Source organism: Schistocerca piceifrons, chromosome 1, assembly GCF_021461385.2.
Source record: "Schistocerca piceifrons isolate TAMUIC-IGC-003096 chromosome 1, iqSchPice1.1, whole genome shotgun sequence".
NCBI classification, from domain to species: Eukaryota; Metazoa; Arthropoda; class Insecta; order Orthoptera; family Acrididae; genus Schistocerca; species Schistocerca piceifrons.
In genome coordinates, this window is record NC_060138.1 from 632,337,010 (window position 1) to 632,364,440 (window position 27,431).

General features: G+C 41.6%; 1 protein-coding gene across 1 annotated transcript in view; it reads left to right on the forward strand.

Moving 5' to 3' along the window:
* The first annotated feature begins 309 nt into the window (after positions 1–309).
* Positions 310–27,431, forward strand: part of LOC124804825 — a 63,626-nt gene continuing 36,504 nt past the window's right edge. Inside the window, exon 1 of the mRNA XM_047265172.1 lies at positions 310–735. Within this exon, the coding sequence (XP_047121128.1) occupies positions 532–735 (204 nt within the window). The 5' untranslated portion in view covers positions 310–531. The remainder of the gene's footprint in view (positions 736–27,431) is intronic.

The following is a 27,431-nucleotide window of genomic DNA, read 5'->3' on the forward strand; positions in this document are numbered from 1 at the left end:
AATAACAGTAAAAAAAGAAAAAAAGCATTTAACAATCTTCTTAAGCGAATTAAAGGGGAAGAGTATCAACAGTAGTCCTTCGGGCTGCAACAACAGATGAGAACGAAGATATGGACTGATCTTCCACGGAAAATGAAATGGGCCTAACGTGGGATACCCTGAAACTGAAAATAGAACAGAATACAGTGTTTCACATTCATTGGTCTCCTTGCGTTTGCCAAATTTCAATCTGGACCTCGCCACGAAGTGTTACCAATACGCCTAAGCTTACAGTAGCATCCAGTTTGAGCAGAGTAAGACATAAGGTTTCCTTCTCATATAACCCGTGGAAAATTGTAGTAATTCGCCTAATTACTACCGTGTGCCGCAAAGAATAAGACTGTCAGGAACTGTTTTTGCGGCGGGTCGTAGCTCTTTGTTTGTCGGCGGGATCAGAGATGCGTACTTGCGTAGCACTTGCTATTCGTCACTTACCTACTCTCTGGCCTTTACATATACCGTGTTTGCATGTAGTCACAATTTTTGCAGTATATGCGGATTTTGCTTTGTGTAGATATTTATATTTATTTTGATAGTATTGTATTTATCGCAATGGGTAGTATAGACAAAGCAGTAATTACAGGCTTCATATGCCGGCTTTGTTCTAAAATGAACAGATTTGTTATTCATATTTATGGAGAAGAAGGAGCGAGGCTACGGCTTGCTGAGAAGATTAACGCATACTTACCCATTACGGTTAGTTGTTGCTTTCATTGGTGATATGCATTGTAGTACGTCTCGTGTGTTAACGTAATACTATCTTGTAGAGGTGATTAACCTTGTTATGTTTGCAAGAAATCGCAAGGCTACAGTTCAGTATGAATTGTTTATAGATTGAAAACAATCACAAAATCAGCAATGTTGCGTAGATTTTTTGGTGAAATACCGACTTCTGCCAGCACTATGAAAACTGCATTGTGTACAATAGTACGCAATGTTTCGGAGTATTCAGTATTTGCAAAATATTTCACCAGTGTTATATTTGTTTAGTTAAAAGTTTTCTTTTAGTCTGTAGTATCTGTTAAACGTTAGCTAAGAAAGGCATCAGTGAACATGATTTTAAGGACTGGACAGTCTTCTGCATTCTCTGTTCATCATATAACTTTTCAACAAACAAGGGACAGTCTGTTGTATGTAACAAGTACTGTTCAAATGGTTTGCATGCATAATAAATTACGGTGTACCGGTATCTCAGTGCTACAGACAAATTGGCGTATTCTATTCAGATCTCAGTACACGTCACTAGATTCATTTACGCAAGTAAAATCCATAAGTGACATTTTTATATAATGGAAAGACTACTTTAAGCAACAGTTACCTAAATAGAAGTATTGCAGCCCATGATCACATTGTATGGCGATTAGTAAGGCTTCTGACTCTCAAGTGCCGCAGCAAAAACTTGTTACAGCCCTCAGTCATTGCTTTGTGTGTTGTATGTTTTTGTGCAACCTTTTATTCTAAACTAAAAGTAATTCTTATAAATTTCTAAATGCATGGGTGACACATGTCTGAAGAAGGTACACTTTCTTCTGTAGAGATGTTTCCCGTGTTGTTTACTCACTTATTCTGAGCGATTTGTGTGAATTTCTTCTTTATCAACACACTACTTTCTGAAGTCTTGTGTAACACCATGTATCAAAACCATCTCTGCCTTTTTTTTTAACCCACCATGTCTTGGTGTCCCCACCATTGCCATTTAATTACTTCCAATGTTCTCCAGTGATACTCCAGAACCTTACACATTTCTTGACCACTATCTACCTCTAGTAGGTTTCATCAAGACTTTTACTGAAAATTTAAAGAACAACTTTGCTGTATACCCAGAAGCACACTATTAATGATTCTGTATATGTGTTATTAATTTTTCCAGTGCTTGCATTCTTTTGCTCAGACAAAGATGCCTTTAAATTTTTGTAAGCCTTTCTACCTCGTTTTATTACTCCTGTTCTGAACTTTTTAGGTGCTCAATTACCTGAACTGCTAAACTGTTGCTTACTAATTTTTGTTTGTCGTTTTAAGTGGTAGTTTTATTATGTATCCTCGTTCTTTCCTTTTTTAGCATCTTTATGGTGCATTTTTGTTTTGGTACATCATCTGTAGTCCATTGGTACTTCGAATACCTCTTTTAACTTGATAGTGTGGAAAGTTCCCACAAGTGATTAACTTGATGCATTTCAAATAGAGATTGATAATATTCAATTGTTAACAATAGTGTCCACCAATAATTTTCCTGTTTGTGTCATATAGATTTATTTTGTCCTGTGTTTTCATATATTGTTCTCATCACTATTATAGGAGCGAGGAATGTAAGATGAAAGAATCTCATTATTTGTTTTGAATATCCTTGAAAGCCCAGCAGGCCCCTTACCCGTGAACATGTCACTGACACAGAGGCCTTTGATTAGAAATAAAATCAGTGATGTCAATAACTCTTTACCCATGATAACTATTTTGTTGCTTGAACTTAATCACATTGTTATGCAAGGGTGCAGCACGTCATGGAGCAGTCATAGTTGCAAGTGGTCACACACCTGGAAGGAAGTAACACTGAATCTTGTATGTCATGTCTTACACCGCTTGTTACTCCAAACTACCCCCACACCCCCGGCCCTTAATCTCAGTACTCTGTGAATTAATTTCTTTTCTGTGTTGATTAATTTCTTTTCTGTGTTGTTGTTGTTTTTGTGGTCTTCAGTCCTGAGACTGGTTTGATGCAGCTCTCCATGCTACTCTATCCTGCGCAAGCTTCATCATCTCCCAGTACCTACTGCAACCTACATCCTTCTGAATCTGCTTGGTGTATTCATCTCTCGGTCTCCCTCTATGATTTTTACCCTCCACGCTGCCCTCCAGCACTAAATTGCTGATCCCTTGATGCCTCAGAACTTGTCCTACCAACCGACCCCTTCTTCTGGTCAAGTTGTGCCACAAACTTCTCTTCTCCCCAATCCTATTCAACACCTCCACATTAGTTACATGATCTACCCATCTAGTCTTCAGCATTCTTTTGTAGCACTAGATTTCGAAAGCTTCTATTCTCTTCTTGTCTAAACTATTTATCGTCCATGTTTCACTTCCATACATGGCTACACTCCATACAAATACTTTCAGAAACGACTTCCTGACACTTAAATCTATACTCGATGTTAACAAATTTCTCTTCTCCGGAAACGTTTTCCTTCCCGTTGCCAGTCTACATTTTATATCCTCTCTACTTCGACCATCATCAGTTATTTTACTCCCCAAATAGCAAAACTCCTTTACTGCTTTAAGTGTCTCATTTCCTAATCTAATACCCTCAACATCACCCGACTTAATTCGACTACATTCCATTATCCTCGTTTTGCTTTTGTTGATGTTCATCTTATATCCTCCCTTCAAGACACTATCCATTCCGTTCAACTGCTGTTCCAAGTCCTTTGCTGTCTCTGATAGAATTACAATGTCATTGGCGAACCTCAAAGTTTTTATTTCTTCTTCATGGATTTTAATACCTACTCCAAATTTTTCTTTTGTTTCCTTCACTGCTTGCTCAATATTACAGATTGAATAACATCGGGGAGAGGCTACAAGCCTGTCTCACTCCCTTCCCGACCACTGCTTCCCTTTCATGCCCCTCAACTCTTATAACTGCCATTTGGTTTCTATACAAATTGTAAATAGCCTTTCGCTCCCTGTATTTTACCCCTGCCACCTTCAGAATTTGAAAGAGAGTATTCCAGTTAACGTTGCCAAAAGCTTTCTCTAAGTCTACAAATGCTAGAAACGTAGGTTTGCCTTTTCTTAATCTTTCTTCTAAGATAAGTTGTAAGGTTAGTATTGCCTCACGTGTTCCAACATTTCTAAGGAATCCAAACTGATCTTCCCCGAGGTCCGCTTCTACCAGTTTTTTCATTCATCTGTAAAGAATTTGCGCTAGTATTTTGCAGCTGTGACTTATTAAACCGATAGTTCAGTAATTTTCGTATCTGTCAACACCTGCTATTTTTGGGATTGGAATTATTATTATATTCTTCTTGAAGTCTGTGGGTATTTCGCCTCTCTCATACATCTTGGTCACCAGATGGTAGAGTTTTGTCAGGACTGGCTCTCCCAAGGCCGTCAGTAGTTCTAATGGAATGTTGTCTACTCCCGGGGCCTTGTTCCGACTCGGGTCTTTCATTGCTCTGTCAAACTCTTCACGCAGTGTCATATCTCCCATTTAATCTTTATCTACATGCTCTTCCATTTCCATAATATTGCCCTCAAGTACATCGCCCTTGTATACACCCTCTATATACTCCTTCCACTTTTCTGCTTTCCCTTCTTTGCTTAGAACTGGGTTTCCATCTGAGCTCTTGATGTTCATACAAGTGGTTCTCTTATCTCCAAAGGTCTCTTTAATTTGCCTGTAGGCAGTATCTATCTTACCCCTAGTGAGATAAGCCTCTACATCCTTACATTTGTCCTCTAGCCATCCCTGCTTAGCCATTTTGCACTTCCTGTCGATCTCATTTTTGAGACGTTTGTATTCCTTTTTGCTTGCTTCATTTACTGCATTTTTATATTTTCGCCTTTCATCAATTAAATTCAATATTTCTTCTGTTACCCAAGGATTTCTACTAGCCCTCGTCTTTTTACCTACTTGATCCTCTGCTGCCTTCACTACTTCATCCTTCAAAGCTACCCATTCTTCTTCTACTGTATTTCTTTCCCCCATTCCTGCCATTTGTTCCCTTACGGTCTCCCTGAAACTCTGTACAACCTCTGGTTTAGTCAGTTTATCCTTAAATTCCCACCTATTTTTCTGTGTATGGCCCAAAATTATTAAAATAATTTGCAATATTGCTGTAGGGGCTATGCATTACTATTTCTTCCAGTGGAGAGATACTGATGTCAGTGTCCTATTTGTAGCCATTTTTTAGGATTATTTACACTACCTGGTGATTTCATTCCTAACTGTTGTGCTTCATTCCTTTAGCTGATGAATCTCAATTTATAAGTAAGTTGAAAATATTCTGTGCTAACCATCAAAAGTAAATTCCAGTTAGGAAATGGGTAAAATGATGTGTGATAAAAAAATGTCAAGAAATGAAAGAAAAAAGAAATCGTTCCATAGTGAAACTAGTGTCTCATCATGAAAGCTTAAATGAAAATATCTGTTAAAAATTGTGAATTTTTATTGAGGAGGAATAATTATTGCTAACCATTAATGAATATAGAAATTATTGTAGGGAAGACATCACCCTGGTTTGGAATTATAAATTATGTTAGTGTTGGTGTGAATGTTAAATGTCAAAAATGGGTGTTAAAGTAGCATAGGTGAATCATAAAACATCAACTGCAGCAAAACAATCAATGATATTACTTGGACGGAAGCAGAGATACTTTAGTGGTGATGTGTTACGTTTGTTGAGAGTCAGGCTTATACAGAAAAACTAGGAATGGGGATTTCATTATCACAATGTCCTTCATCTTCTTTCATTTTCCCTATTTGTGTTTTTGCTTTAGCCTGATAGTTCTGTGGTTCCAGAAACACATCAGCTGTCTAGCTATTAGTGGACGCCGAAGCATCCTGAAGGAGATCCCAGGAGAGCGGTCGAAACGTCGATTATTTTAGAAGGAAATATGACGCAGCCTAATAACCCAGAAGATTTAATCTATAGTGACAATGACCACGAAAGCATGCAGACTTACATAATTATATAGTGCTTAGACAGGGATTTAGGATCCAGATTTTAAATTTTAAGACATTACCAAGGGCAGATGTGAACTCTGACCACAATTTATTAGTTATGAACTGCAGATTAAAACTAAAGAAACTGCAAAAAGGCAGTAATTTATGGAGATGGGACCTAGGTAAATGGAAGGAACCAGAGGTTGTTGAGGGTTTCTGAGGGAGCTTTAGGGAACAGTTGAGAACAACAGGTGACACGAATACAATAGAAGAAGAATGTGTAGCTTTGAGAGATGTAATAGTGAAGGGAGCAGAGGATCAAGTAGGTAAAAAGGCGATGGCTAGTAGAAATCCTTGGGTAACACAAGATACATTCAATTTAATCGATGAAAGGAGAACATATAAAAATTCAGTAAATGAAGCAGGAAAAAAGGGAATGCAAACGTCTAAAAAATGAGATTAATAGGAAGTGCAAAATGGCTTAGTGGGAATGGCTAGAGGGCAAATGTAAGGATATAGAAGCGTACATCACTAGGTGTAAGATAGATACTGCCTAGAGGAAAACTACAGATGCCTTGGTGGAGGAGAAAAGAGAACCACTTGTATGGATATCAAGAGCTCAGATGGAAAACCAGTCCTAAGCAAAGAATGGAAAGAAAGAAGAAATGATCACAATAATAAAATAAGGGAAATAAGAGCTCGCACTGAAAGATATAGGTGTCTGTTTTTTTCGCGCACTGTATGAGATTGGAATAATGGAGAATTATTGTTCGATGAACCCTCTGCCAGGCACTTAAAAGTGATTCGCAGTGTATCTGTGTAGATGTAGGTGTAGAAAGATGGAAGAAGTGTGTAGAGGGTCTATACAAGGAAGATGCACTTACAGGCAATATTATGGAAATGAAAGAGGACATAGAGGAAGATGAGAAGGGAGATATGGTACTTCTTGATGAATCTGACAGAGTACTGAAAGACCTAAGTCGAAATAAATCCCTATGAGTAGACGACATTCCATTGGAACTACTGGTAGCCTTGGGGGACCCAGCCATGACAAAACTCTTGCATCTGGTGTGCAAGATGTATGAGACAGGCAGAATGGCCTCAGACTTAAAGAAGAATATAATAATCCCAATTCCAAAGGAAGCAAGTTCTGACAAGTGTGAAATCCCCGATGGTATTCAATCTGTATATTGAGCAAGCAGTAAAGGAAATAAAAGAAAAACTTGGAGCAAGAATTAAAGTCCGAGGAGAAGAAATAAAACCTTCAAGGTTTGCCGGCGACATTGCAATTTTGTCAGAGCCAGCAAAGGACTTGCAAGATCAGTTGAACGAAGTGGACAGTATCTTGAAAGAAGAACATCAACAAAAGCAAAACAAGGGCAATGGAGTGTAGTCGAATTAAATCAGGTGATGCTGAAGGAATTGGATTGGGAAATGAGACACTTAAAGTAGTAGCTAAGTTTTGCTATTTTGAGAGCAAAATAACTGATGATGGTTGAAGTAGGGAGGATATAAAATGTAGACTGGCAATAGCAAGAAAAACATTTCTGAAGAAGAGAACTGGTTAACATCAAGATTGAATTAAGAGTCGGGAAGTCATTTCTGAAAGTATTCGTATGGAGTGTAACCATGTATGGGAGAGACACATTGATGGTAAACAATTTAGACAAAATAGAATAGATGCTTTTAAGGTGTGGTGCTACAGAAGAATGCTTAAGATTAGATGGGTAGATCACATAACTTATGACGAGGTACTGAGTAGAATTGGTGAGAAGAGAAATTTGTGGTACAACCTGACCAAAAGAAGGAATCAGTTGGTATGACACATTCTGAGGCATCAAGGGATCACCAATTTAGTGCTGGAGGGAAGTGTGTGGGGTAAAAATCATAGAGGGAGACCAAGTTAAGAATACAGTAAGTAGATTCAGAGGGATGTAGGTTGCAGTAGTTACTTGGAGATGGAGAGGCTTGCACAGGATAGTGTAGGGTGGAGCACTGAATCAAACCAGTCTCAGGACTGAAGACCATAACAACAACAAGATTACTGCAGCACTGTCTAAATTTTTCGCATGTGGTTCAATATAGAGCTTTCTGATTGTAATTTGTAAATTTCCACAATTGGCAAAAAGTACTTCAGTTATCCATGCCTTGCAACACAGTATTACAGCAGCCTATGTATGAAGTTCCAGGAACTGTTTCAAAGGCAAATTACCGTAGAGTCACAGAGTGTCTGAAATTTGTCCCTCAGTACTGTGTCACATTGCAAATCAAGGATTTCTATTGGAAAAGCTTGGTAAGATGTCTCAATACCTATATCTAAGTCCATATGCTGCAATCCACCGCGAAGTGCATGGCGGGTGTACTTCCCATTGCACCAATTGTCGGTGCTTTTTTCCCTTTCCAATCGTACAGAGAATGGGAAAAAAGATTGCTTAAATACCTTGGGTGTACTGTAATTAGTCTAATTTTGTCTTTGTGATTCCTGTGAGAACAATATGAAGAGGTTTTTTAGAATATTCCTAGATTAATCATATGAGGCTGCTGCTTGAATTTTTGTAAGTCGGCCTCTTCGGGGTTAGTTTGTGCCTGCTTTCAAGTATTTGCCAGGTCAGCTATTTTGTCATCTGCATGACACTCTCCCATGGGCAAAACAATCCTGTTTCCATTTGTGCTGCCTTTCTTTTTATTCCATTCAGTATACTTTGTCAATCCCATTGATACATGTTCCTTATACAACACTGTAGGATTGGTTGAACAAGTGTTGTGCATGCACTACAATCTCCTTTGTGGAATGATCATTTTTCTCTAATGTTCTAACACTGCAACAAAATCTGCCACATGCTTCACCTGTAATAATCCTTTGCAATAATTCAATTTAATCTCCTTACAAATGTGGCACCCAGGTATTACGGGAGTTGACTGATTCCATCTGTGAGTCGTTGATGTTATAGTCACAGAATATTACGTGTTTTGATTTTATGAAGTACACAATTTCACATTTCTGAAAATTTAAAGCAAGTTGCCAACCTTTGCACCATTTCAGAATGTTATCAAGATCTGACTTAAAATTTGTGCATTTTTTTTTTAGGCAGTAACTTAGTTTATTAATAGATTACTGTTCCATCTTCAAAAAGTCAAGATTTAATATTAATATTACCTGCAAGATCATTAATATGTAATGTTGCAGCAAGGATCCCAACACATTTAATTGGAACCAAGGAGGTTAGAATAAGGGAAGATGGCACTGACCAGGAAGTGAGTTTTTTAGTTAAGTACTGTGTGACATTTGCCCTCTTAGCTTTCATAAGTCTAATTAGCAGTCATTTCTGAGTGTCTATTTTAATACAGTACAAAGTATCACTCAAATGCAGTGTGAATACACACTCAACGCCAAATGTTATGGACATGCCGGTATGTTGTAGGTGGCTTCACTTTTGCAGTGTAAGGATCTCTCTCCTTATTCCAACTTCTTTGGTTGGAACTTGCGTGAAGTTATTTAACTACCACTCTAGATGAATTTCCATCCAAGATAACATGTTGCATCCTCCATACCACCCACTTAAATGGAGAGATAAAAAATCTTAATTCTAGTCTAGGTCTAACAAATTTTGAAATCGTGATGCATTTTTGGCATGTAGTGTTCTTCTCAGTTCCATGTACTTACGATAATTTTAACTTCATCAGCACTCTACAACGAAGTCAGTATTGAGAAATAAAACATATCTTCAAAATTCATCCTTTTTAATTGAGGTTATTTCAGTTTGAATGCGTTTGTCTTATCAAATAAATAAATAAATAAATAAATAAATAAATCACAGATTTTTACCATGAAATGACATTATCATTAATTTCTAGTATTTCACAGTGTCTGATAGACAAGTGAGTCATCCAGAGACAGAACAATGTACAGCAGCTTTAACACTTACTTTTATATCACATTTCTAAATCTTCTTCTGAGTTCTTAATTCTGCACTACAATGGCAACTGAAAAAGGTAAACTGTTTGACATTGAGAGTAAGGTCCTGCTTGATGAATTACTTCATTGAAAGGTTTCAGATAAGTAGTGAATTAATGTGGAATTTTGTAACTTATGCTTCAAAAAGTTTTTAATCCTGCGAGATTTTCTCATTTATTTTTTAGATCACTTTAGTGCCCTGCAAATTTAAGTGAAAAATTTGGGTTTTGCTGTGCTAGTAATCCTAGTTTCATAATGCTACTGTACATGAAACTTTTTCACACAATTTAATGTTGTGTCACACTAATATGTAAGGGGCAGTCAAACGAAAACAAGACAGATGGAAAAAAGCAAGCAAAGTGCTTATTATTTCCAAAGTAATCATTATAACTAATGAGAGACAAGACAGTCAGTGCCTTCATGGAAAAATGTTTGCAGTTGCCTACAGAATGCCAGTTGTATCCGGGCATGCATCTCATTGTCTGAAACAAATCAACAGCCACAAATATCTTTCTCAGGGCTCAAACAATATGGGAACCATATGGGGAGTGTTAGGGACTATATGGAGGATGTGTAAGGGGTTCCCAGCAAAACTTCTGCAACATAGGTGAAAGAACTTTGGCAGCACGGGCCAACATACACTGAGCAATTCTGAAACAGCAAAGCTGATCAGTTGTCATGTGCCACTGTTGTGAAGATCTTTGAAATATACATGAAGGACAGTGAAACTATGAGTAGGCATTGAAGTATGTAACATCCATGTCTCATCATAAAACATGGAAGTTGGAGGCTTGCTGCTTCCGCGTTGCCATCTCCTTCATCAAGCAAGGTGGCGCAGTGGTTAGTATACTGGACTCGCAGTCGGGTGGACGACGGTTCAGTCCTGTGTCTGGCCTTCCTTAATCCAATGAGACTGATGACCCCCAACTCCTTCCCATCTCTGTGTTCTGATTTCTGTTGGCCTGGCTATCCACCTGGTTTCCTGTATTGGTTGCAAATTTGTTCCTTTTGTCTGTTCTTTCATCCTTTTTGGCGTTTAGGTCCCCACTTGAGCTTTGACCTCCACTTCCAAATTTCCTGTTTCTAGTGTGAGCCATATGAGGAAGAATTCCCTCCCTAGCATCTACGATGTGGATTCCTCTCCCCCCTTCCTTCTCCTCTCCCTTCCCTTCTCCCCCTTCCACTATACTAGGTCACCAGCACGTGTAGACAGTCTGTGTGGTGGGGCTGTTACGTACCCACATGGCTGAGCCCCCGGACAACACAGGGATCACACTACTGGTACCTGAGCTTTTCCCTCCCCATGTATGCCTAGGAGTGGTTCTTGTGTTCTTAGAGCATAGGAACTCCCAACAACGGCCTCCGTGCCAGACGGCCCTTGCTGTGACTAGGTGGTGCCCATGGGGAAAGCCCCTGCTCGGAGTGGGTGGTATCAGGACAGATGCTTAGCACATGAAGTGTATCAAGCTGCAAAAATTTGGCTGTTCTCAAACGGCTGTCTCTTCGAATGGTGAGGGATCATTGAATGCTGCTTTATGTGACCTGGCAACCTTCCCTTCCCTGGCTACACCATGGGAGGAGGGCCAGGCTCGCAGTCTTGGGATGAAACCCTTTCCCGTTACCTCATCTGTACGAGGATGGATGGGAACACATTCACCACCACAAAGCCATTGTTTTTCATGGAAAACATCGAGGAGAAGTTTGGTGAAGTGGAGTCTCTTAGTAAGATGCGGTCGGTCTCCCTATTGATCAAAGCTTGTTCTACCACCCAATCCACAGCTCTTTGTGCCTGTGATCTTGTTGGCAATGCCCTGGTGTCTACCAGTTTTCACTAATCTCTGGATATGGTCCAGGGAGTAATCTTTTGTAGGGACCTCACCCTGCAAACTGATGAGGAACTCCGGGCTAATCTGGAGCGGCATGGTGTTCATTTAGTTCGACATGTTCGCAAAGATAACTGCACCGATATTGGCACCTTCATTCTAGCTTTTGATGGAGACACCCTCCCAGAGAAGGTCAAGGTTATGTGCTACAGATGATGTGAAGCCGTATGTCCCTCCGCCTATGCAGTGCTTTCATTGCTAGCGTTTTGGGCATATGTCTTCCCACTGTACGGTGGACCCTTTGTGTGGTGACTGTGGCCACCCACTCCATGAGGGAAGCCCGTGTTCCACCACCTGTGTGTGTCAATAGTGCTGACCACCACTCCCCTCGCTTGCTGGATTGCCTGACTTACAAGAGAGAAAAGGAGATCCAAGACTACAAGTCCCTGGATAGCTTGTCGCATGCTGAGGCTCACCAAAAGTATGAGAGACTCCATACAGTGTCACTTTCTTCAATTTTTGCCTCTATCCCTCTCCCCCCTTCTTTGGCATCTGCCAGTGATTGGGCTCCCTCATGGGACTCCTCTCACCGGCGTCTCTCAAGCCAGAAGACTCTTATCACCACTCGGTAATGAGGTACACCATGTGTGCACCCCAAGGTCGCCCACTCTTTCGGTTCCAGATCTTGCAGAAGCCTGTACTCCCCCTGTGCCCTGCCCTCCTCCACCTTCGAAAGAGAATAAGAAGAAACATAAATCCCGAGACAAGGTGCCCCCGGTACCCCTGGAGGTGCCATCTCCCCCTTCGCAACCTGAGTCTGACATCTTATCTATGGATGTTACTCCATTCTTGTCGGTGACGAGTGACCTGACCTCGTCCTCGGCTTCTTCATGTCTACATTGGATTCTCGCCACACAATCATCCAGTGGAATTGCAACAGATACCATAGTCACATACTGGAAATGCAACGTCTTGTCTCCTCCTAATCTGCATTCGGTCTTTTTTTCAAGAAACGCATTTCCGTGCTGACCACTTACCAACATTTCGTGGTTATTGGCTATTCGGCCAGAACCATGCTGTTTCTGGGGTAGCATCTGGTGGGTCTGTGCTGTGCTTTGGTTCGCTCCGATGTCATTAGTGACTGGATCCCCCTAAGTACCAACTTAGAAGCGATAGTGGTTCGACTGCAAACGACTCCAGCAATAACAGTTTGCAATGTCTATCTCCCTTCAGGTACGCCACTTTCTTACGTTGCACTGTCTACCTTAATCCAGCAACTCCAACCCCCATTTCTCCTCCTTGGGGACTTCAATGCCCATAATTGACCAACTTATCAGGGACTTCTATTTGTGTCTCCTCAATATTGCTTCCCCTACCCGCTTCAGTGCCACCCATGGCACCTTCTCTGCTATCGATCTCACAATCTCGTCCCCTGTCCTTGTGGCCTCCCTGCATTGATCATCCCATGATGACCTTTGTGACAGTGACCACTTTCCAGTGATTCTATCGTTTCCCTGCTGCTGCCAGGCAGACAGGTCCCCATGTTGGGCATGCTGGAGGGCCAGTTGGCCTTTATATGCATCTGCTTTGAACTTTGACACCTCGGTCTCGAATTCCATTGATATATACATGCAAGGCATCTCTGCCACTATTCTTCATGCTGCTGGCACTGCTGTCCCCCAATCCACAGGTCCCCCTCATCATCGACCGGTACCATGGTGGACCAAGGATGTCGCTGTTGCTGTCCAGGACTGCCGATGGGCGTTGCAGAGATTTGACACCTTTCACAGACCAACCTCCTTACTTTTAAACGTCTCTGTGCTAAGGCTCGTTACCTTCTTAAGTGGAGTAAAAAGAATGCTGGGAGCACCATGTTCCACCCTGGGGTCATATGCCTCTCCATCGCAGGTTTGGTCCAAGCTCTGTAGCCTTCTGGGCCACCAGCGACAGTAAACTGTTCAGAGTCTGAACCTCCAAGGTGCTGTATGCGCCAGTCCATTGGTCCTCGCTGAACACCTTGCGACAAACTTTACAATGGCATTGTCGTCCTGTTCCTACACTGCTTACTTCCTCCGGCAGAAACACAGAGTTGAACAGACCCCCCTTCTGTTTCATCCCGCACCACAGTGAGCCCTATAATGCATCCTTCACTGAAAGGGAATGGGTGCAGGCTCTTAGCTCTTACCGAGCTAGGTGGCGTAGTGGTTAGACACTGGACTCGCATTCGGGTGGACGACGGTTCAATCCCGCGTCTGGCCATCCTGATTTAGGTTTTCTGTGATTTCCCTAAATCGCTCCAGGCAAATCCCGGGATGGTTCCTTTGAAAGGGCACGGCCGACTTCCTTCACCATCATTCTCTAATCTGATGAGACCGATGACCTCACTGTCTGGTCTCCTTCCCCAAAGCAACCCAACTCTTAGCTCTTCACGAGAGACAGCCCTAGGCCCCGATTCCATCCACAACCAGATGATCCAACACTTGGAAGTTTCCCAGAGGCAACAGCTCTTCAGGGTCTCAAACCAGATTTGGCTCGAGTGCTTTTCCGTCACAATGGTGAGACAATATAGTTATCCCCGTCCTTAAACCGGGAAAAACCCAACATCTCTAGACAGCTACTGCCTAATTAGCCTGACGAATGTACTTTGTAAACTGCTCGAAAGGGTGATCAGCTTCAGATTATGTTGGGTACTCGAATCTCGGGACCTTTTGTCCCCATATCATTGTGGCTTCTGGGCAGGGCGATCTCCAACTGATCATTTACTCCAATTTGTATCAGCCATCCGACAGGTTTTTACTCACTGCCAGCACCTTGTCATGGTCTTCTTTATAAGGCGTAAGTCATGGCTTGGCGCCATCACATTTTAATTACCCTTCATGACTGGGGCTTCTATGGCCCCCTTCAGATTTTTATCCACAAATTCTTATCTCACTGGCTCTTCCAGGTTTGAGTTGGCACTTCACTCACAAGGGGAGGCCGCCAATTGTGAAATTCAGATTCGATTCATACTGCGCATAATAAAAGCTCATGGCCAGAGGTGTAAAGTGGCAAAGCACTAAGATGCACTTCTGAGCCGTTGTCGAGAAAACCGACAGTTAAAAAGAAACCGTTGTGGTGAAATACTCTCTACGATTTACAATTTTCCACAGCGTTGTGGCGCAGCGGTAAACGCTCGGGTTTGTAATCCGAAAGTCACCGGATCGAATCTTGCGCCATTCAACTTTTTTTTTTTTTAGTATTTGTTTTATGTCATTCAAAAATAAATATATATATATATATATATATATATATATATATATATATATATATATATATATATATATATATATATATATATATATATATATATATATATATATAAAAAAAAGATGATGTGACTTACCAAACGAAAGCACTGGCACCTCGATAGACATACAAACATACACACAAAATTCAAGCTTTCGCAACAAACTGTTGCCTCATCAGGAAAGAGGGAAGGATAGGGAAAGACGAAAGGAAGTGGGTTTTAAGGGAGAGGGTGAGGAGTCATTCCAATCCCGGGAGCGGAAAGACTTACCTTAAGGGGGACGGGTATACACTCGCACACACACACATATCCATCCACACATATACAGACACAAGCAGACATATTTAAAGACAAAGAGTTTGGGCAGAGATGTCAGTCGAGGCGGAAGTACAGAGGCAAAGATGATGTTGAATGACAGGTGAGGTGTGAGTGGCGGCAACTTGAAATTAGCGGAGATTGAGGCCTGGTGGGTAACGGGAAGAGAGGATATATTGAAGAGCAAGTTCCCATCTCCGGAGTACGAATTAGAATAGAGACCCCACGAACACAAATTTGCTGTGGCAGGTATGAAATATAAATTCCGTTACTCGCTCGTTACACTTGATGGACAGATGTTGAATGGGCCGAAACGAGCCGCCGCATAACAGCGTAGTTGCCTGCTAACTTCGAAAGAAGGTAGATGCGGTCCCTAGTGCAACTTATAACATCGTCGAAAATCAGTTCGGGCGTGAGAGCTTTGGTACACCCTGTTAAACAAACGGAAAAATGGAGGCGGTACAATTGGAGAGCGATCCGCCTTCACCAACATGCATAAGCAATTCATTAATTCGCGGCATGCAACTATATATATAATCCGAAGGTCACCGGATCGAATCCCGCGGCATGCAACTTTTTTTTATTATTAGTTTTTTGTAATTCATATATATATTTTACAAAAAACTCGATCCGGTGACCTTCGGATTACGAACCCGAGCGCTTACCGCTGCACCACGACGCTGTAGAAAATTATTAACCGTAGAGAGTATTTCACCACAACGGTTTCTTTTAACTGTCGATTTTCTCGACAACGGCTGAGAAGTGCATCTTGGTGCTTTGCCACATTACACCTCTGGCCATGAGCTTTTATTATGCGCAGTGTGAATCGAATCTGAATTTCACAATTGGCGGCCTCCACTTGTCAGTGCCCCTCAGATTTAGGAGAATGCTATCCCACAGGGTTCTGTGCTAAGTGTCACGCACTTCCTCATTCCCATCAATGGACGTGTGACCTCTGTTGAGCCTCTTGCTACACCAGCATTGTACGTCGACAATTTTTGCATCTGGTGCAGCTCCTACTCTGTAGTATTTGCTGAGTGCCAGCTCCAAGGCGCCATCCGATGGGTCTTTGTGTGGGTCACTGCCCACAATATACCCCGATCCAGAATTTTATTCAGGCAACCAGCTCCTCGATGTTGTAGCTCAGTCCTGTTTCTCGGGGCTTATTTTTGACAACGAGCTGACATGGCTACCCCACATTCACCACTTAGACTACACGTATGTGGAAGCTTAATGCTCTCCAACACCTGGCCTACACATCTTGGGGTGCAGACCATTCCACTCTTTTTTCTGTTTTTACGGTGCTCTTGTCTTGTCCAGACTAGATTATGATAGTCAGGTTTATGGCTCAGCAGCTCCTTCCACTTTGAAACTCCTTGACCCTGTCCATCATTGTGGGGTGCATCTGGCTATTGGTGCGTTTCGCACTAGTCCTATTGATAGTCTCCTCACAGTAGCAGGGATTCCCACTCTACAAATTTGACAGAGCCAATTCCTTGTTTCTTACACAATTGCAATTCACCAATATCCTGACCATCCTGTGTATTCTGTGCTCTTCGCCAATGAGGGATGTCTCCCTCCCAACACCCACCCACTGGTGGGATTGCCAGTTGGCATGCGTCTCACTTCTTTCTGTTGGGATCTCCATCTCCACTCTCTGGACTACACCCCTTGTCTTTCCTCCCATATCCCCCCCCCTCCCCGCCCCCCCCCCCCCCGCCCTCCCTCTTGGATGGTGCTTAGACCACAGATTAGGACCGATCTATTCCAGGGTCCTAAGGTCTCTGTTGCTCCTATGGTTTACCGGCATCTTGTATGTGCCATCCTTGCAGAGTTCCAGGGTGCCACCACCTTGTACACTAATGGTTCTAAGACAGTCGATAAGGTGGGATATGCTTTCACGTTTCCTACTGGCTTTGAACACAATTTATTGCCAGGATCATGTAGTGTGTTCACAGCAGAGCTTCTAGCCATTCACAGGGCTGTCCTTTCTGTTTCTCAGCTGTGGAATGTGTGAACGATGTGGGCCACTTGCATCCTTATGTGCTTGATGTCTTCCCCGATGGCAATTATATCTTCCAGTAGGGTAACTGCCCATGTCAGAAGGCCACAGTCTTCCTACAGTGGTTGGAGATTCAGATATGTGTCTCAGCCACCAGATTCACCTGATTTGAAGCCTGTGGAACTTGTCTGGGATGCTACAAGGCACCAACTCCACACTCACAAAGCACTGATTCATAGTTTGTGGCAATTGTGTTATCAGTTTGTAGATTACTAGTGCCACATACCTTTGAAAACCTGCCATGGTCTTCGTGTATCCACACCAAACAGAATTGCTGCTGTATTGAATTCAAAAGATGGACCAACACACTATTAAGCAGGTGCTCGTAATGTTTTGACATATCGTTATATACTGTGCTCCTATTAATGCTGCTGCAGATAAGGACACTTGTTGCCACAGTGATGTCTTTCTCCAATATTGGCTAGATTGTAATGTATCATACAGTACACTCAATAAGACTAAGCTTATGTAAAAAAAAAAAAAAAAAAAAAAAAAAAAAAAAAAAAAAAAAAAAAAAACCTGTCTTATTGGTGTCTAAAATCCACTCCACTCCAATTTTCCTCACTCACAGCACCAATTGTTGTAGGCTTCATAACACCTAGCCAAAAGCTTTAACCAGAATGCCGTTCTGAGTCACCATCTGATACTACTGAATTGACTTTATATCTCCAAAATGCTCTTCATTGAGGTTAGATTTGATCAAATGGGAGAGCATTAAGTTTACCAAATCAGACAAGTATCTTTTGTCCAGATACTGATGCATACGAAGTCTTCTATGTGTCAGCAAATGATGGCAAAGGATAAACACACGCCATTTCTGTTCTCGTGGCCTCGAAACAGGTAGTTGTCACATGCCATTAAAGTGCTTCTTGTTTCTCATGCAAGAATTCAGTCCTAATACTTATTTAATTGACTGTGTACGGCTGCAATATTTGAACAGCTTTCGAAAATCACTTAACACACAAAACTGTGACTCACTCATGTACATGACCTTACATGCTGTTCTGGATTCCACCTACATCAGCGAGATATCAGATTTGTCAAGCCAGTTGGTGCGTTTGTATGAGGAGAATTTATCTGGCAAGTAGCTGAGCATGCAGAAACCCTGGGGCAAGCCAGTGATGCAAATTGCGACAGGTGATGTGACCCAGAGAATGCTGTGAGGTGTCTAGGCAGGACAAATGTTGTTGATGTAGTAGGATGTCTATGACCACATAAAGGCAAGATAAAATAAACAACGGAAAATCCAGGTTGGTGTAATGACAATATTATGAAAAGGTTAGACTGCTGATCACCCTATAGGGGAGATGTTGAGTTGCAGATAAGCACAACAAAAGACTGTAAAACAAGTAAGCTTTCAGCCAAAAATGCCATCATCAGGATTAGCCCTTTGTACTCCGTAAGGCAGACACAAGGCGGTTCCACGCGCTCTTATTTAAATGGCTACCGCCTGGGCGGCAGTGCACCGCAGAGATTTGTGCGGATCTCTTTGTGGAAACAATGTGGCCGCTGGCCAACAATTGGGGTATACATTAAAACAAAATGTGTGCTTTCATTCCTATATTTATGTAAGCTTTTACAGTACAAAACTTTCCATTGTGTGGTATTTTTTGAAACGCTCTTCAGGGTGGAGAGCTGGGTTTCGTGAGCATGTTTCGCGCCTGCCACCTTTTTTTTCTGTCTGAGCACACTGCACAATCCTTATGCTTATTCCCAGGAAGCTTGTTGATAATGTGCAACTTTCCATTCAAGCGTTCCTCGTCATCAGAAGTTGAATGATGTCCTCGTTTCTGTCCTCGAGTTCTTTCTTCGGCAAGTAATCCTCTTACAACATTTTTACGGAATGCTTTGTGAGACGGTATTGTCAAGTTGTTTATCTCACAGTGGTTCTTGTATAGTAAATAGTTGTTTACAAGTCCTACCTCCCCCCATGAACCATGGACCTTGCCGTTGGTGGGGAGGCTTGCGTGCCTCAGCGATACAGATGGCCGTACCGTAGGTGCAACCACAACGGAGGGGTATCTGTTGAGAGGTCAGACAAACGTGTGGTTCCTGAAGAGGGGCAGCAGCCTTTTCAGTAGTTGCAAGGACAACAGTCTGGATGATTGACTGATCTGGCCTTGTAACATTAACCAAAACGGCCTTGCTGTGCTGGTACTGCGAACGGCTGAAAGCAAGGGGAAACTACAGCCGTAATTTTTCCCGGGGACATGCAGCTTTACTGTATGATTAAATGATGATGGCGTCCTCTTGGGTAAAATATTCCGGAGGTAAAATTGTCCCCCATTCGGATCTCCGGGCGGGGACTACTCAAGAGGACGTCGTTATCAGGAGAAAGAAAACTGGCATTCTACGGATCGAAGCGTGGAATGTCAGATCCATTAATCGGGCCGGTAGGTTAGAAAATTTAAAAAGGGAAATGGATAGGTTAAAGTTAGGTATAGTGGGGATTAGTGAAGTTCGGTGGCAGGAGGAACAAGGCTTTTGGTCAGGTGATTACAGGGTTATAAATACAAAATCAAATAGGGGTAATGCAGGAGTACGTTTAATAATGAATAAAAAAAATAGGAGTGCGGGTTAGCTACTACAAACAGCATAGTGAACGCATTATTGTGGCAAAGATAGATACGAAGCCCACACCTACTACAGTAGTACAAGTTTATATGCCAACTAGCTCTGCAGATGATGAAGAAATTGATGAAATGTATGACGAGATAAAAGAAATTATTCAGGTAGTGAAGGGAGACGAAAATTTAATAGTCATGGGTGACTGGAATTCGTCAGTAGGAAAAGGGAGAGAAGGAAACATAGTAGGTGAATATGGATTGGGGGGAAGAAATGAAAGAGGAAGCCGCCTTGTAGAATTTTGCACAGAGCATAACTTAATCATAGCTAACACTTGGTTCAAGAATCATGAAAGAAGGTTGTATTCCTGGAGATACTAAAAGGTATCAGATAGATTACATAATGGTAAGACAGAGATTTAGGAACCAGGTTTTAAATTGTAAGAGATTTCCAGGGGCAGATGTGGATTCTGACCACAATCTATTGGTTATGAACTGCAGATTGAAACTGAAGAAACTGCAAAAAGGCGGGAATTGAAGGAGATGGGACCTAGATAAACTGAAAGAACCAGAGGTTGTACAGAGTTTCAGGGAGAGCATAAGGGAACAATTGACAGGAATGGGGGAAAGAAATACAGTAGAAGAAGAATGGGTAGCTCTGAGGGATGAAGTAGTGAAGGCAGCAGAGGATCAAGTAGGTAAAAAGACGAGGGCTAATAGAAATCCTTGGGTAACAGAAGAAATATTGAATTTAATTGATGAAAGGAGAAAATATAAAAATGCAGTAAATGAAGCAAGCAAAAAGGAATACAAACGTCTCAAAAATGAGATCGACAGGAAGTGCAAAATGGCTAAGCTGGGATGGCTAGAGGACAAATGTAAGGATGTAGAGGCTTATCTCACTAGGGGTGAGATAGATACTGCCTACAGGAAAATTAAAAGAGACCTTTGGAGAGAAGAGAACCACTTGTATGAATATCAAGAGCTCAGATGGCAACCCAGTTCTAAGCAAAGAAGGGAAGGCAGAAAGGTGGAAGGAGTATATAGAGGGTTTATACAAGGGCGATGTACTTGAGGACAATATTATGGAAATGGAAGAGGATGTAGATGAAGATGAAATGGGAGATAAGATACTGCATGAAGAGTTTGACGGAGCACTGAAAGACCTGAGTCGAAACAAGGCCCCGGGAGTAGACAACATTCCATTAGAACTACTGATGGCCTTGGGATAGCCAGTCATGACCAAACTCTACCATCTGGCGATCAAGATGTATGAGACAGGCGAAATACCCTCAGACTTCAAGAAGAATATAATAATTCCAATCCCAAAGAAAGCAGGTGTTGACAGATGTGAAAATTACTGAACTATCAGTTTAATAAGTCACAGCTGCAAAATACTAACGCGAATTCTTGACAGATGACTGGAAAAACTGGTAGAAGCGGACCTCGGGGAAGATCAGTTTGGATTCCTTAGAAATGTTGGAACACGTGAGGCAATACTAACCTTACGACTTATCTTAGAAGAAAGATTAAGAAAAGGCAAACCTACGTTTCTAGCATTTGTAGACTTAGAGAAAGCTTGTGGCAACGTTAACTGGAATACTCTCTTTCAAATTCTGAAGGTGGCAGGGGTAAAATACAGGGAGCGAAAGGCTATTTACAATTTGTACAGAAACCAGATGGCAGTTATAAGAGTCGAGGGGCATGAAAGGGAAGCAGTGGTTGCGAAAGGAGTGAGACAGGGTTGTAGCCTCTCCCCGATGTTATTCATTCTGTATATTGAGCAAGCAGTAAAGGAAACAAAAGAAAAATTCGGAGTAGGTATTAAAACCCATGGAGAAGAAATAAAAACTTTGAGGTTCGCCGATGACATTGTAATTCTGTCAGAGACAGCAAAGGACTTGGAAGAGCAGTTGAACGGAATGGACAGTGTCTTGAAAGGAGGATATAAGATGAACATCAACAAAAGCAAAACGAGGATAATGGAATGTAGTCAAATTAAATCGGGTGATGCTGAGGGGATTAGATTAGGAAATGAGACACTTAAAGTAGTAAAGGAGTTTTGCTATTTAGGGAGTAAAATAACTGATGATGGTCGAAGTAGAGAGGATATAAAATGTAGACTGGCAATGGCAAGGAAATCGTTTCTGAAGAAGAGAAATTTGTTAACATCGAGTATAGATTTAAGTGTCAGGAAGTCGTTTCTGAAAGTATTTGTATGGAGTGTAGCCATGTATGGAAGTGAAACATGGACGATAACCAGTTTGGACAAGAAGAGAATAGAAGCTTTCGAAATGTGGTGCTACAGAAGAATGCTGAAGATAAGGTGGGTAGATCACGTAACTAATGAGGAGGTATTGAATAGGATTGGGGAGAAGAGAAGTTTGTGGCACAACTTGACTAAAAGAAGGGATCGGTTGGTAGGACATGTTTTGAGGCATCAAGGGATCACAAATTTAGCATTGGAGGGCAGCGTGGAGGGTAAAAATCGTAGAGGGAGACCAAGAGATGAATACACTAAGCAGATTCAGAAGGATGTAGGTTGCAGTAGGTACTGGGAGATGAAGAAGCTTGCACAGGATAGAGTAGCATGGAGAGCTGCATCAAACCAGTCTCAGGACTGAAGACCACAACAACAACAACCTCCAACAGCCAGAAGTATAGTTTTCACCACCACTTGAGACTTTTCATTAGAAAACCATAACTGGAAATAATATGGTCAGATCGATCAACTCCACCCATCTTTGAAGTATAATCAATGATCACATTTGGTTTCTTTATTTCTTCCCTTTCCTTTCTGTTTCTCCTTTCTATAAGTGACACTGAGTTATTGGCTTTTGTAGAAAGCATGAGAACTGTTTGTTTATCTTGCCATGCCAGAACCATCATTTTGTTGTTGCGGAGGCATTTTATTTCGTGCTTCCTTAGACGCAGAGCTCCTTTCTTGATTGCAGCTGGAAGGTTTTTGCGATTGGCCTGAATCATTCCTGTGAGATGCATGTTCTGTTTCAACAGCTCGTCAGCTAATGCAACACTTGTATAAAAACGGTCAGTGTACAAATGACACCCTGATTGCCCTGTAGCATTTCTGATATTAGCTAGCAGCTGAAGAACTATTCTCTCAGAAAAATTCAAGTGTGGACAAATCAATGACTCAGTTGTTACAGCCCCAAAATAGGGTATCAAACTGCAGATATAACCATTTGATGAATCCGAAATTACATAAACTCTGAGTCCCCATTTTGTTGGTTTTTGAGGATTGTATATTTTGAATAATACACGACCCTTGAATGATACTGTGGATTTATCAGCAGCTTAATACTGATATTGTCGATAAATTTCGAGAAACATGCCAGACAAGTAATTCAGTACATTTGTTGCTTTACTCAGACGTGACTGAACATGACTGTTCACACGTGTAGCACTCGTCGGATTAGAAACATGAAGCGCCCAGAAAATGTGCATAAATCGTCGGCGACTAAAACAGTCTGGAAAGAAGTTGGATGATTGTAACCATTCTCTTGAAAAAAAGTCCTGAAAGTTCTTACACTTTTGTAATGCCATATTCAGTAGCACACCATGGAAGCGTTTCATTTCTTCCATGGTAACATTTCTCCAGTCCCACCATGCAGAATGTTGTGGATGTGGTGTCACTTTATATATTATTGATGTAGCATACCTATTCATTTCATCTGCTATTTGTTGAAATAGGTTATCTGTACAAATTAATTGAAAGAATCCGATGGGCAATGATGGAACAGAACTACTTTCTGTTATAAAACCACACTTTGATTCGTCAAAAGGAAAATCTGTTAAGTCAGTGTCAGTGTCGCTCCACATTCGCCACGATTCCTCTGCTGAATCCCTAGAAACATGCACATTGTCACTGTTTTCTTTGTCATTGTCACTCGAATTGTTTTGAAATGAATCACTATCATAATCAAAATCATTTTTACTCTCGTTTTCTCTTAGAGATTGCTCCAAAAGATCTAAATTCTCTTCCTCAGAAAGGACTGTACGTGAAGAACTAACCATTTCGGGCACGTGGACTTGACCATAATAATTACAATCTCTGACTTAACACAGCTGCTACTGTTCAACACTGAGTTAACACTAGTTCTCCTAGATGGTGGCACACTGCAGCAATAATGCCTAGTAGACTCAAAATACGTCTGAGAGCTTCGAAAATTCATGTCAAATGAGGCTCGACATCGGAGTGGAAAACAAATTCCGCGATGTCGAGTGGCACTCGACACTGGAGTGGAAAGGGTTAGACAATTCTCTCTCTCTCTCTCTCTCTCTCTCTCTCTCTCTCTCTTTCTCTCTCTCTCTAACACACACACACACACACACACACACACACACACACACACACACACACAGTGAGTAGCAATCTATCTATTTCATAATACTGTCACGATAAAACAAACCTAGCTTTGTGTTGTAATTTGGTCCAGTGTACCTTATTGGCCATTCAATTGTCCCCATAGCTTTGATATAACAGTGTAAACAATAATAAAATATTCTTGAGTTTCAAGCTGCATTGCCATTGCCAGTGTCATCACTGTTGCTTAGTTCCACATCATATATGGTAATGTTTTGGCAGTGTGACCACTGCACCTGTTTCAACTGCCCAGTCACAGCATCCCAGGCCATAGTCAGCTGCAATCCACCATCTTTACTGAGGGTGTAGTCTGTTATTTTGATCTTCATTATGCTATCCCGGTAGTCATTGGTTTTTTAACAATAAAAGTGTCATTGAATGCAATTCTGTGCCTGTTTTCCAGTACATGTTATGCTATAGTTGATTTCTTGGGATAGCGTAAGCTGAAATATCTTTCACGGTCCAGGTGTTTTGAGGCTTACATTGTCTTTCACAGGCTTCATTAGTTACCATATCTTTGCTGGGGCCTGAAGATTGAGTTGATTGTATGTCCCTTCAGGAGCCAGCTAATCTTCCCTGTTATTGAACCGCAAAATGGTAAAAATATAGTTTTCTTCATGTCTTTTTTGAGGCCTTGTGCTTTTGTAGCTTAGGTGTAAGTGCTTGCAAAATTTGTGTGTAGTTGTAACTGTTGTCATTCCCAATGAGATAGTTTCAGCTTGATGCACCAAATTCCTCAGAACAGACAGTTGATGTGCTGGGTTGGTGGTAGCTGCTGGCATGCAGATACTGAATCGTGTGGATGGGCTTGCCGAAAACACTGTGATTGAGAGATTTATTGTGTCTACGCCGGACACACAAATCCACGCCGGACATCCACGAATAGCAAGGAACGATCTTTCCCTACTTCCACATGAACTTTCTGTGGTTGTGGATGTTGTTGACGTGTTCCCGCAACTATTCCAGCTTTTCATGTCTATGAGGCCATTTGATGAAGTTATTGTCGCTGTAACGATGGAAACAACAAGGCTTTGTAGTAGCCGTGTCCAGGGTGGTCTACCCTGAATGAATGCTCCAGAGGTTGGCTACAACTGGAGTTAATGGGCTCCCTATTGTGGTGCCATCAGTGTGGTTGAAATCATTATCATATATGGTGCGGGAGTGAGCACCAGTGACATCACGTATGACGGTGTGGGTATATAAGCATGTTAGTAGCATCCAGACGTCAGTCAACCAATTGACAGTGGCAGATCTCTGCTGAAAGCTCATGGACAGTGAACCAAGTGACGTGGTTTAAAACCCGAGAATGTTTTGCTAATGGATATGGCAACAAGAGCCTTCATTTGTATTATAAACAATGTTCAACTCTCAGTGCTCCTTACACTGACTGGCTGACTTCTAACCCCTGGTCATCCAGCTATGTGTAGTGTCACACAACTACTGGTTGTACTATCCTTCATGTCTTTCAGCTTGAACGCTGTCTGCTAAAGTATGCAACATGTAGTCAAGACCACTGTACTGAAGACTTCTGCCTGTATACTGTTGCGGAACTGCCTTGTGTGCCATGTATATAATGTACAGGGCATACATTAAGTCTGGGAACACTTTCAGTTATTTATTGCACAAGAACTAAACATTGTACAGATGTCATACATACTGGATTTTGAAGAGAAACTCTGAAAGCTTTTTTTTTTAGAAACATTCAACATGTGAACCATGGGTGACCCGGCAGATGTCAATACTGTAATCGATTTCTTGCCGTACCCATCCCAGCATGGCATTGTCAACTGTGGCAGTCGCTTCTTGTATTCTCTCCCAGAACTCTGCTATATCACGTGGTAGAGGCGGTACATGCACCATGTCTTTAATGTGTACCACAGAAAAAAGTCACACGGAGTGAGATCTGGTGATCGGAGAGGCCATTTCACGAAACAGCTGTCCTCTTCCGTAGCACGGCCAGTCCATCGATGTGGCAGCTCCGTGTTCGGGCATCCACAAGCTTCACGATGGAAATTGAGACGGGCATCCACGAGCTTCACGATGGAAATTGTGAGGAAGCCCATCCTGCTGAAAGATGAACGGATTACATTTGAGCCATCAGCCATTGCTGCAACATGTAAAAGTAGGAATATCCGGTGACAGTGCTCTCAGCGAAGAAGAATAGCCCGTACAATTTTCGACGTGACAAGGCACAAAAACATTTACCTTTTTGGAATCATGCTCAAATTCAGTGCATTTATGCAGATGCTTTGTACCCCAGATTTGACAATTGTGCCTGTTTACTATCCCATTAGTGTGAATAATGGTTTTGTCGCTACAAATTAAGCAATCAACAATGCCATCCCCATCCTCATTCAATTGTTGCAACTGCTATCAAAACTCAAAATGCTTGTCTTTGTTGTCGTCATGAGCTTCTGCACTAGCTCCAATTTGAATGGTTTGATAGACAGCTTCTGTTGCAGGACTTTCCACTCTGTCATTGGAGCCATTTCGAGTTTGGGGGATGCACAACACACAATTTCTTTGGACTCCTTATGGGTGTGTCTAGTATGCGCTCCACACTCACTTCACTCACACTGGGACGTCCGCTTCTCTTTGCTCGACACAAGCAACCCTTTGTGACTAGCGCTATCAGCAAATTACGAAATAACGCTGTTTGAAAGTGTTCCTGGATTTCATGTACACCCTGTATTTCAGCGTTGTCCCCATTTTTGTCCACAATCTCATCACTGTGCCATGTTTCTTCATAGATCTTGAATATCTCATTATTTCTAGGTATGAGTGTAATTGAGTGAAATGTAAAATAATTGATTTCATTGTGGTGAACTGGCCTTTGGCTCTCAATTAATTAATTTACGAAGCTTTTTCTGTAAATATACTGAGGTGACAAAAGTCATGGTATAGCAGTATGCACATACACAGATGGCAGAAGGCGTAAAAGGGCAGTGCATTGGCGGAGTTCACGTTTCTACACAGGTAATTCTCGTGAAAAAGTTTTTGATGTTATCATGGCTGTACAATGGGAATTAATAGATTTTGAATGTGGAATGGTTGTTGGAGTTAGACACATGAGACATTCTATTTTGAAAATTGTTACAGAATTAAGTATTCTGAGATCTACAGCGTCAAGAGTGTGCCGAGTATACAAAATATCAGTTGTTACCCTCTCACCAGGGACAATGCAGCGGTGGATGGTCTTTAGTTAAAAAAGAGAGCAACCAAGAGCAGTGGTGTTTACATAGAATTTCAGTGCTAACAGACAAGCTACACTGCATGAAAGAACGGTTGAAATCAATGACGGGTATATGACAAACATACCTATTAGGTGAGTGTGCCAAAATTTGGCA